The 12105-nt window shown below is 44.8% G+C and overlaps 2 protein-coding genes across 8 annotated transcripts in view; one reads left to right on the top strand and one right to left on the bottom strand.

Moving 5' to 3' along the window:
- SFXN1 (sideroflexin 1) overlaps nt 1-2533 on the top strand; it is a 41004-nt gene extending 38471 nt beyond the window's left edge. For all 5 annotated transcript variants that reach the window (XM_052772050.1, XM_052772053.1, XM_052772049.1 and 2 more), the window contains 3 exons: nt 216-265; nt 917-964; nt 2411-2533. In XM_052772050.1, the coding sequence (XP_052628010.1) occupies nt 216-265; nt 917-964; nt 2411-2507 (195 nt within the window). In that variant the 3' untranslated portion in view covers nt 2508-2533. The remainder of the gene's footprint in view (nt 1-215; nt 266-916; nt 965-2410) is intronic.
- A 131-nt stretch (nt 2534-2664) lies between these two features.
- Nucleotides 2665-12008, bottom strand: KIF20A (kinesin family member 20A). 3 transcript variants are annotated; one of them, XM_052772039.1, is made up of 18 exons: nt 11887-12008; nt 11170-11345; nt 10596-10685; nt 10345-10464; nt 9743-9881; nt 9234-9650; nt 8324-8524; nt 7971-8082; nt 7800-7871; nt 7067-7210; nt 6820-6985; nt 6401-6565; nt 5609-5748; nt 5410-5512; nt 4564-4771; nt 4077-4168; nt 3644-3781; nt 2665-3123 (listed from the first exon to the last, which is right to left on the bottom strand). In XM_052772039.1, exons 2-18 carry the CDS (start codon nt 11326-11328, stop codon nt 2851-2853), a joined length of 2739 nt encoding a protein of 912 aa, XP_052627999.1. In that variant the 5' UTR covers nt 11329-11345; nt 11887-12008; the 3' UTR covers nt 2665-2850. The 3 variants fall into 3 exon arrangements, with proteins under 3 accessions (XP_052627999.1, XP_052627998.1, XP_052627997.1); XM_052772038.1 differs by lacking the exon at nt 11887-12008 and having other exon boundaries at nt 9234-9378; nt 9463-9650; nt 11170-11826; XM_052772037.1 differs by lacking the exon at nt 11887-12008 and having other exon boundaries at nt 11170-11828.
- Between the last annotated feature and the right edge of the window lie 97 nt (nt 12009-12105).

Here is a 12105-nt window from a genome sequence, read left to right as displayed (position 1 = left end):
ATTGGTATCACTGGGAATTTTCTTAACTACTTTTCAAAGGGATTGGGCTCTCAACTTGGAGCTCAACTTTAAGCTATGCTGGTAATTGTTTTGCCTTCATTGTGTCCAAGAGTATTTTAGGTGCAATCTGTCTCTTACAATACAAGAATTCCAGGAAGCTGGGAGGGGGAGGAGAAAAGATACCATACTCACTGTGTGCGGTTTATTTTTAACAGAGGTTTCCTTGGATGAGTGCTCCCATTCAGGTTGGATTAGTCGGATTCTGGTAAGTGATTTCTTTGGATTGTGTCTGCTATTTTAAGAGACACGTGTAGGGTTTTTTTGAGGAAGTAGCAATATTTGCACTTTGTTTAAAGGAAAAAAAGTTTAGAGAGTTAACAAGGCTACAGCAGTTGCTTCACTTCCATATCTGTAACTGATAATACCATATTAAAAAAAAGCCGTTAGTAATGAAGAAGCTGCCAAGAAAAGCAGAGGGAGAAAGAGAGGGAGTGGCAAAAAAAGGCATGTAGCAGCTTGATTAGAAATGATGCTTTGGCTGCTACCTCCATAAACAATAATTGGAATCTAATCCTGTAGCTTGATGAATTCTTGAAACACTTGGTTAATGGAGAGTTTCATTTGCTGTTGTCTAGCATTTTATGTTGTCATGCACACCAATGCAAAACACTGAAGGGACATCAAATGATAATTTTATAGACATTTGTAAGCACGGTATTGATGCATTTAGTACTACATAGTAGATAAATGATTTCATAAGGTATAATGCAGTGAGAAAGAAAGGTTACATAGCACTTCATGGAACTTTACCTCACTGTACACAAAAAAAGCTTTCTGCCTAGAAGGCCATGCCTAAGGGTTTTGGATTGTCCTTTAGCACCCTAAATATTTGTAAACCCATTTTTGTCTCCTTTAGTCTCGTGTTTGCAACACCCCTGTGCTGTGCACTGTTTCCTCAAAAAAGGTACATATTCCTGTTACATTATTCTTACTTTAATGTTACACTCCCAGATGCATGCAAGGTACTGCAAAAAGACAGAAACAAGTGGTCATTGCCTCCTAGAGCATACAGTCTTAATTCCCATATAACAAGTGTGATAAACATGAGAATATTCAGAAAAGTAATAACTATGTTACTCATCAGTAATACATAATAGTTGAATTGGGCTCATTTGTTTACATACACCTAGCAGCTTGAGATGCAGCTACCTGGGGATAATGAACAAGAGGTTTGGGTGAGTAGTTTAACCATGTTATTTCAAGCTGAGAAGTTTGAGCTTGATAATACAGAGTTAAGAATCACTGGAATGATTCATTAAAAAAGGTTAATGTGGTCCAAACAATAGATTCATGTCCAGTAAGGTTATAGCTTCATTACAGTCAGAGCCCATTTTATTTTCAGCTGGAAACTCCTCTGGTTATACAGAGCAGCACTTGACTATACATGCTTATTTGTAATTTGATTAATATTTTTCCGTGAAGAATTTTTCATCAATACACAAATAGCTCAGTACTGAAAACTGTCTTAGAAACAATATTCATTATAGCTGAAATCATAATGAAACCTGGGTGGGTCACCTACAAATAAAGTTAGCTCAATTTGCTGTATGTAGTACGAGCAGGGTCTTAAATTCAACTAAGCTGTCCGTCTCGTATTATTAGTGGTTGTCTAAACTTGACAAGCTGCCAAATGTAGCTTAAACCATGAAAGCTGGAGCTGAATCTGTTAAAATATTGAGCAACTAAAGTAGCTTTTGACTTCCAGAAAACAATACCTAATTCTCATCAGATGCAATTGTTTGAGTACAACAAAGCAGTCTGACACCACCTGTTTCCCTGCCTGGCATAGAACAGAGAATTGTAGTAACTAAGTGTCACTAGGCTACCTGGAGATGACTTGACAAACTAGCATAGCAAGTATGGTACAGTTCTTGATTTTAACCAGGACTCTCCATTTCATAGGAAGATTAGACCTTTAACTGTATTTAAGAAATTGCAGCTGTTTAAATGACCTGGCAGCTTAATTCACTTTACTGTGAGATGATTCTCATAAAAATAAACCTTTTATTCAACTGAATGAAATCAGGCAGTAAGTTAAATAGGCAAATACATTATATTTAATAAAAACACCTTTAAGAAGGTAACTTTCTATTACCAGCAACAACCTGAATCAACTAAGTAGATTCCTGCCATCATGGTAGTAGCAACAGCCATTTCTTGACTCTATAATTGCTTTTTAAGGAAGGATTCATTTGCCCCTGGTCTGTGAGCATGATTCCTTCATAAGAAGTTAAAAAAAGATGTGAAAACTCTTTTTACAATCCAGGAAGTTTAACCAGATGCATCGTCCATCTTATTTTGCATTCAAGTGCTTGATATATATAACCATTTTACTGTTTCTTTCGCTTAGTTCTATGTCTGTAACACGCTTGGAGCCAGAATTGCAAGCCAAGATCCAAGAGAACAGCCCTGAACTAGAACGTGTATACTTTAATAAAGGATTATAATTCAAGGAAGGGAAAACACCTTTCAAGGAGGATCTTGTGGACTTATTTTTGAATTATGTGCCAGCATAGTTGAAGATGACTCAGTTTTAACTTGTCCTTTTGTTAAACAACTTTGATCATCCACATTATATTTAAAGACTTTCCTCATTGTAGTGTTTAAATTACAAAAGGTCATTTTGTCCACTTTGGTATCGATTAAAAGTTTAACCATACATATCAAAAAACGTTTACATAAGCTCTCAAGCAGCTACAATAATAAACAAGCACACAAAAAAAATTAGATATTATATTGGATTTGCCACCTGTTCCAGTAATAGTGGGGCAGGGATCTCTTTGTGAAAAGTCATAGAGCAACTGAACGAAGTTGCCACCCTCTGCCAGCAACAGGCCGGGTAGCTGAGCGTGACAGAAGGTTGTGCAGGAAGGGCTTTTTACCAGGAGGTTGATTAGGTTGGAGGTTTTCCCTGTTGGCACAGAACCGTTTCTTTAAGGTAGATGTTGGAGGAGCCTGGAGCTTCTGCACAGTGTGGTACTGTTCAGCAATACAAGCTGCCTTCTTTCGCAGGTCTAGTTTTACCAGCATCATATTGTTCTGCAGTTCTGCCAGTGTTTGGTCCTGAGAAAGGGAAGGCAATATATATAAAGATATTACAAGTTGCCTCACACCCTGGTTACTATGAACTGAAGAGGATAAACTGCCTTTACCAAAATTTACTAACTGGTGTGCTAAATACAGCTGTGCATAAAAGCTTCTACAGTCAACAGTGTAGCAGTTCAATAACAAAATAGGAATGGTAAGGCTAGGAAAAAGCTGAATCTGTCCTGCTGCAAAGATGCTGCCATAGCAACTGTGATAGTAAAGTGCATAAGGAAATGAGACCTCTGAATTCTCCTACTTTAAGTGCCAGCTGTCAATTAACTGAACAGGGACAATTTGGGTCCCCTTTGGAGAGTTAAATATGCAGTCTGACTCCGCCATTGAAAAAATTAGCAATATAGCTCCCTTAATGTAATAGACACTATGTATCTAAAGAATAAGTCATTTTTATTTGCAGCTGCAAGGTTATTCTGCTGATTATGGCAAAGTGCACAGACTAAATCCTCCCATGCAACCCACAACAAAACAGACACATTACCTGTCTAGCCAGAATGTCATCACACGTACAGAGGGCTTCTCGAAGTTTCCCTGCACTTGTACTGTGGCAGCACGCCCTCTCTGCAGACTGAAGAGACTCCCCAAGTTTTTGTAATTCTGAACGCAGCAATCTGACATTCTACAGAAGACAGACATTTAATACAACAGCTAGCTTTGGCATTGCTCTGCAAACAAAGCCACTCCAGGGTAATTCAGACATGTGGTACTGAGGGAAGATCCCATCTTAGTGAGGTACACAGGGATCACAGATACTACAACCTTCCACATCTCTAGTAAGGGTTTGTTTTCAACAAGCCCATTTCAACTTCAACCATTTGTTTAAAAACCTGGAAACAGCAGCTCCAAACACTGTTTAAACTGGCAATCATCCTGCCCTGCAAGTGTTCCTTTCTGTAATGCAGAGATGGAGTTACCTTCTGTCCATCCTCCAGCTTCCTGTCTACATCCACAGTAATGGGTTTGGCGGAGGGAGGTGGCTCCAGTAATTTCTGGTACTTGCGCAACTCTAGGAACAGACAAAAAGTAGTGAGCAACAGTACATTCATAAGCTTTCAGTTTTTCTGAAGTCAGGACTTCCCTTGAGACAAGCTGCCACAGGCAAGCTGAGAAAAGCTTTGAATTTGTGCAGACACGCACAAACATTCCAGGCTTCTCCCTTTCAGTTATGCAAAGGGACTTTAGTATCTGAACAGGGAGATGATCCTGCCCTAAAGTCCATTTTCATGTGAAAATGAAGTGAAACCCTGTCCATCCAGCACATTATTCTTATTGTCTACAACTCAGAATAGTGGTTTCAGGATGTCTGAATCTGATGTACCCTACTGAAAAAAAAGTTACCTCTAACCCTCTGCAAGGATTGCTTGGGCATAGTTCAGAACCAGTGCAGCATCACTGCCTTACCTGCTGTTGCAGTATTTAACTCCATTTGACATTGCTCCAGTTTGGCTTTAGTATCTACCAGCTCCTGTTGCAGAGCACTTGAGGTAGCCACTCGCTTTGATCGACGCAAGCCTTGCCCGGAGTCCTTTTGCTTAGTATCCAGGCTCTCCAATTTTTGCTTTGCCTCCTGCAGAGCAGCTTGGAGCTCCTCAATCTTCTCATCACGCTCCTTAGAAAGCAAGTTTGTTCAAATATTCAACAAGATTTTCTTAACATGGCTTTTCTGAAACTTTCAATGTCTTTCTTCCAGGAGACTCTCTCAATCACACACTTCACATGTTGGACTAAGGCTTTAATGTCCTTTAAGGGAAAACAGTGACCTCATTTTCTGGGAGCCTAAACCACTTTTGTACAGCCCCTAAAGACAAGGGATTTTTTGTAAGTTGGCATCTTCAGAGAGGTCTGCAACAGGTCCCAGAGGCCACTAAAATGCCATAGCATGAAAAATATAGACAGGCCCATACCCATCATCACAACTAAGAGAAGAGAAATTCACAGAACTTGTGATAATCTGAAAAGTGCAAAGCAAGCCACTAGTGAAGAGAATAAGGTGAGGGAGAATCATGTTGAACAAATAGAGGAATAAGAATGGTTGCACATTAGCTTCCAGTTTAAGGGCTGAGAATAGAAAGCCTAGTGAACTACATAAAGGAGTAGACAAGAAGTGAAAATTGTGGATCAAGCTATCAAATATCACAAAAATACCAGAAAAAGCAAAATCTTGCCTTTCAGTTTGCATAAGTCACCTTCCTGACTCAAGTACCCCGAGCCCCCTTTCCTGATATCATTTCATTGCCCTGAACAAACCTGGATCTCCTCCTGGTAATAGTCAGTCAATGACTCCTTCAGGTTATTCAGTTTATCCTCATACAGTTCCTCTAGCAGCTCCTTCTGAGCATCCACATGTTGGCTACAAAGAGAGCAAACAACTACATGTCAGAGTCTGGCAGTTCTTGGTACTGTAGCTCACCCTGAAAAAAGGGAGGGAGATCAGCCTAAGCTGTACCTGCACCATTGCTCCTTCTGTTGCATGTGCTCCAGCATCTCATTGCAGATCTCCTCACGGAGGCGCATTTCTAGTTGCAGCTTCTCCTGCCGCTCTTGCACCAGCAGTTCTCGTGCAGCTTCCACTACACGCAACAAGTCCTGCAAGAAGGACACAAACTCCATTGCGTGCACAACAGAATTAAGACCTAGAATAAACTAGGTGATCCCATATCTGTAGGCTGGGGTGATCTAGGTTTAAGATTCTTTCAGTCACTTGGAAAGAGAAGTTGCCAGGCATGCTTTTAATTCCTCTCCCATGAGATGGCTTAAACAACACTGCACTGTAGATGGAGCCATCTCCAGAGCAGCTTCCCCTACTGCGCTGCCCAGGGCTGCACCTGAATTTGCTACCTTGACACATTACAACTCAAGTCTTTGTAGATATATGACTTCCATCTTGATCTTTCAGTTATTCCAGCTGCCTGCTTTGAGTATCTAGGAAGTTTGATTATTTTCCCTCAATTTAGCCATCTGTTTTGTGTGCTTTCTGATCTCTAGATTTCCCTTGCAGAGTACTGTCCCTATTCCACAGATGACAAAGTGTTTCCAAATTAAGCATGTGCGTCAGATTTAGACCAACTGTGGAATGTTTTCCTCATGGATTCCCAATTTTCTGGGTCCCATATCCTTCTGAGGTTCTCCGTCATCTCTTGGTATAGTGCCGAGCTCCAACCCCACCTCCCAGGCCAAGGCTAACAGTCATGTTCTTGCCCCTCTATCCATAAAGGCTGTAAAACAAATCACAACCCACCTCCTTTTCATACATGGAGACATCTGCTTCATCCCCACTGTCATCTTCTGATTCCACTTCTTCCTTTGCTGCTGCCTCTGGACCCTGGCTGGTTCGCCTGTTGTGCTCTTTGATGATCGATTGTATGGATGGGAGTCCCAGCTTTGTGGGAGGTGCCTGAACAAGCTGAAGGGGAAAAGGCCATCATTACTAGTCCATAAAGCCTGGAAGTTGTGTAGTCTTTAAACACAGCACTTCTCTGCAAACTGTCAACCCTTTCAGTTTAGCAGAAACTGGAAATACTGTAAAGGTAATCATCTCCTGGAGAAGCACAAGGAAGACTTGCAAGCATTCCCTCTGCCTCGTGATGGAACAGGGCCCATTCCCACAGAAGCAGAACGTATCCTGACCATGCTATGATCCTGGTGTGTGCTACTTACCTGGCTGGCAATGGCTGAGAACTTGGCTACATACAGAGTTTCATCATATGTAGATGCACACTGGTTAATGTTGACAATCATGCAAGAGCGCCCACGCCCAGTGAAGAAACCCTGGAACACACGGGTTAACTTGCTGTCCCGGAAGGGAACCACAGTCTGCTTCAGTCTAAGGGGAGAGACAAGAGTGAGCCCATGGGAAAACAAAACAGCCTCCCCACACACTCCGTTTGGAGTTGTGGATACTCACTTGGACTGCTGGTTCTGGCGGAGGGCAGCAATGCAGCGACCCAGTGTGTGGAGGGAGGTATTGATATTGTTTGCTTCTTTCATTCGGTCCCCACTTTTCTGGTCTTTGCAGCGCTCTGACCCCGCAAGGTCACACAGGGATAACCTGAAGAAAACACAGGCAATATTCATATGACCTACTAGGTTTGTCTTGTTCTGTCCAGGTTTACAATTCAGACACCCTGCGATCACCTACCCTGCTCACCTTCCCAGCTTCCCCATAAGGGCACAGAAAGTTCTTTTGGGGTGTATGGTCTATTACTGGACAGAAAGGCCTACCTTAAGTGTAGGGGTTACACAAGGTAACACCAACATGAGCTTTGCGGTGTCAAGTTCAAAGATCCTTTGCCAGTTCTCAGGACAGCCACTTCCCAGGTACTGAGACAACCCATTTCCAGACAACTACATCCCAGGGGCAGGCAGCGGCAGTACTCAAGTCAGCCCTGCTGCAAGGGCAAGGTTACTTACATTTACCTTCATTCAAAAAGCCTGACAACTACCTCAAGTTGTACTTTGCAGTACTCCTCACAAACTCCTCAGTCAGTTCCAAGACTTAAGAGTGGGAACATTTATTCCTTCCAAGTACTTTCAACAAGGCCTTCCTCAAGATATTTCCCATACCCCAGATCCACAACAAGAGAGGAAAGTTGAGTCCACAGAGAACACCCCCAAATCCTAGAGAGCATAAAACTTACTCGCTGATTTTTGGAACAACTTCACTGCCACCTCTTTGCAAGTGCAGAATCCGAATGGAGAAGACGCTGTGACTGTAAAGAAGGATGTAGGTATTTTAAAAAGGAAATGCAACCTCTATAAGCCCCTCAGAATTGTATTTCTGCCTAAACAACCCCCCTCCCCCTTCAGACCTGCGACTGGAGTTCTGGTTCATGTGGGTGCTAGCAAAACTCTGGTTTTTCCGACCCAGTTTCAGGAGCTTCCAGGCCTCGTCGGCATCCCGGACATTGATCCAGTTCAGATCTGGAAAACCAGGCATGCATCAGGCAAGGCAGTTAGGAGACTGGCAGAAAATTATCTCAGCCCCAACTTCACCATTGCATTTCCTTGACATTTAACAAATGTAACATTCCTGTAATCTAGAGACCTCTGAAGGGCCATAGAGGACATCGTGCTCTCCAACACATCACTGCTAAGCCACCCACCCACTCAGTCCTCAAGTCACCCTAGCAGGCCACTAAAAATATCTTTCAGGTAAATCTACCTTTCACATAGGGGTTGCCAGTCTGGTCTTCACAGAGCCGCAGTGTCTGCCTCTTGCGGTTCTGGCCAGGTAAAACTGGTTCTAACAAGTCATAGATTAACTCATTGTAAATCTCAAAGAAGGAGACCCAGATGGAGAACTGCACATCTCCTGTGTTGGTGAGTGAAATGCGATCCAAGTCAGCCCAGTGAGGACCCACTTCTGGGGAAAGAGAGAAGACACGAGAAAAAAAGTCATGACTGCAGCTTTTCACGGGTCCAGCCTGAATGGTTTAGCTATAGAGTGAGATATCTTTCTTCAGCAGGAAGACTACACCAGACTCAAATTATTCTATATACCTCCTCCCATTTGGACCTACTCTAATGCCTGTCCCCAGTGAGACAGCCTAAAGTTTCTGTTAGCAGTATGCTCCTTCTTATATATTTAATCTTGACTCCAGAAGTGTAGGATATTTCAAACATGAACTCTTCCCACTTTAAGTGAAGTTTTAGTCCTTGTTACCTCAATCACTCCATAATTCTGGACACCTAATCAGCTAGTAGTTCCTAGGTTTTAAAGTCTGGGCACAAGTGCTCAGTGCAACATGTCACTTTAGCACCCCACTTTCTAGCTATCCCCATCGCATGGCATTCAGCTGCTCAATAACCATATCTCTTGAATGAAGTAGGCATCAGGCAACTTTTCATTTCACAAGGCTTGGTTATTACACAGTGGTGAATTCTTCATATGTTGGCAAGACATACATGCAAAGTTCTTCAGCCCTGACATCCTTATCTTTCAAAGGGAAGATTTGTGAGACTACAGCACCTTTGCCCCCTTACCCGCAACACAGCATCCAAATAGCCATCACTCTTTCTTCCCCCATCCTCCAACAAGAAGCAGGTAGTACAGAACAGGCTTCCAGACTTACCTTCTGTCTGGCTGATGTCTGAATGGTTGGTGAGCTGGCTAGATGAAGAGAGGCCAGCAACTCCACTGTCAAAACTGCCACTGGTAGTGGCCTGGAGCTGAGATTCGGCACTGTGACTCCTCTTGAGTGGCGTCAACAGCTCCTCCTGGAAGGAAACAAAGAACATGAGCAAGTATGCAGTATGACACCATCCTTTCCCTATTATTAACCTCCTAGAAGCCACACTTACCTCCCACAGACCCCCCCGCAGCATGGTCTGCTTCTTGGTCTCTTCCTGTCGCACCTGCCTGCTGTCTAGCCAGATCACCTCATTGGAGAGTGAAGGCTTCAGATCCATGGCTTGGTACAGCCGGTCCCCCACACTATTGAAGATGACTGCTAAGGAGCGAGGCAGAATCCCCCCATCTTTATTGCTGCCTAAAGCAAGAACAACAACAGCAAGCTGAGGATTCACATGTAGAAGCAGACAACTCCCTCAACTGGCTACTAACACCTAGTGCCTTCCTTACCCTGAATAGTGTGAGTCTTCCCTGAATTGGTGATGCCATAGGTGTAAACCAGCCAGTTCTGCCCATTCAGTACATCCTTTACCACCTGCTTCATTGTCTCATCAAAGAACAATTTCTGCCCCACATCTGGTCCAAAGATCTGCAAACAAGACACATGAAAATTGGCCTCATGTAGATCTTTCCTATCTTTTGACTGCTGATGGTTGTTCAAGTGATACTATGTAGTCATTTGTTCCCTCCACTAGCCCCATATCTTGAGCAACAGACCCACCAGCAACTGTAGTCCAAGCGCCCTTCAAAAACAAGCTGTTCACTTGCTTAATCCAGTAACATCTGATATCACTATGGCTTCTAGTGCATTTAGAGCCTCATGAACAAAACAAGAGTTTGGCATTTGCTGCCAAAAAAGTTGTCAGGATCAGCTTAAAGAGAGAATAAGGAAACAGCAACAGAAACAAACTTAAGTAGAGAGGATTATATGAGACTACATAGTTCAAGCAGTACATTCGAATCAGTGTGTATTAGTAGGCCAGCTTTTCAAGCTGTAAGGCTGGTTTGAGCTCAAAAAACTTCCAGATGGATTGTTTGTCCCAGTTACCTACCTGGGTGAAAGAGAATCTGTGCGCTGCTTGTCCCACTCCACGTTCTGTGCTCCGCATGGTGAAGGAGTCCTTAGGGGCTTTTAGAAGAAGAGTCTCTGAATTCTCAATGCAGACACAGCCCTAAAGAACACATAAACCCCCATAATTGCAATGGCTTACAAGACGCCATAGCATAGACAGCAAAGGATAATAGCATCTCCCAGCAGGCACACAGGCAACCAGCTCAGAGACTGCTTCATTCAGTGTCTCACCTGGTCTTCTCCTTTTTCCATTTCTGTAGATTTCAGAGGTCGAACTCTCAGATACACCTTTAATTTTCCATTATTATCTTCAGCTACAGCCTGCAAAAATCAGAAGAGGTTAAATATGGTAGCCAGAGAGGCAGAACACAACCGTCTGTCAGAACCCTAACAGGAACCACAGCATGGAACACATGGGTGGTTACCCCAACTAGTACTCATCAACTAATGAACACTTTTCCGGTCCCAAAATCCCTAGCAATGCCAGAAGCTTTCTTAGGCATTTCCAGGCACACCAGCATTTCTTTTGTTTTTCTAGTGAATCAGACCAACAACCCAAACACCTGACACCAAAACCAGCCCCCAGACAAAGCACCACACTAAGAGGCATCATGCTAAGAGGCCCTTACTGAGCTCTTCATAGTATACTGCTCATAACAGGAACTGCTCCCCCCAACACAACATTTTGTTCTAGCCTCTTCTGAAGATTCTCTGCTGGCCCTGCATCACAACACCTTTGTACAGAGACACAGCAGCCACAAGTCAAAACACTGCCCTGTTTGTGACAAACGACGTCCAACCTCACCTGCTGGGAGCCCTCCAGATTTGGAGAGATGGCAGAGAACTCTGACAGCAGGTCCTTGCGCACATCAGCCCCAAACCCTGTTGCTGTGGATTCAAGAACAGGGGAGGCTGCAACATCATCATCAGACAACAGCCCTGGGGAGGCAAGTGCTCGCGCCATGGCGTCTCGCACAGCTCCTGGAGAAAGAGGGGCATGGTGAGGATAGGGTGATGTTACAGCAGTCTTCCAGGAGTCCAAGCTTTGCTCCCCACGCATACACCCCACTTCATGCAGTTTGGCACCACTACCATATCTGTCCATTCCTCGCAAACACAGAGGCTGCCACATGGAAACCTCCCTCCGCACACATAGACACGCAGAATGCCGCTGCAAACGCACACACACCCCCCCACCACCACACAGGACCCCAGACACACCACCTACGCACACGGACCTCCACGCTGGACCCCACCACACACAGAGACCACCACATGAGAGGCCCCCCTCACACACCCAACAGACATAACACATACACAGACCACCACACAGGACCCCTCCACACACAGCTCCAGACAGGCCGCCCCACACAACACGCACCCCCACACCCCCCGAGACCACCGCCACGCGGGGCCTGCCCACGCAGAGCACGGACCGCCACACCGGCCGTCTCCGCACCCACAAGAAGTCATCGCCGCCGCTCCCCACAGGCACCCCCACCCGCCCCTGACGTTGCCAGACCGCTACAAAGGCCTCCGCTCCTTGCGCGGACCCGGCCACGCCGCGGCCCGCTCCGGCTCCGGCGGCTCCGGCTCCACCGCCTCGCACCCGCCTTGCGTCCGCGCAGCGCCTACTGTTGGGGTTTCAAACCTCGCCGCCCGCCCGCTCAGCCAATAGGGAACCGCGCCTCCGCGGCCGCCAATCAGCGCCCGCCGTGGGGCAGCAGGGGCGGGGCCCGAG

The sequence above is a fragment of the Harpia harpyja genome, chromosome 20, assembly GCF_026419915.1.
Source record: "Harpia harpyja isolate bHarHar1 chromosome 20, bHarHar1 primary haplotype, whole genome shotgun sequence".
Taxonomy (NCBI): domain Eukaryota; kingdom Metazoa; phylum Chordata; class Aves; order Accipitriformes; family Accipitridae; genus Harpia; species Harpia harpyja.
This window is presented reverse-complemented; position numbering and strand designations above follow the sequence as displayed.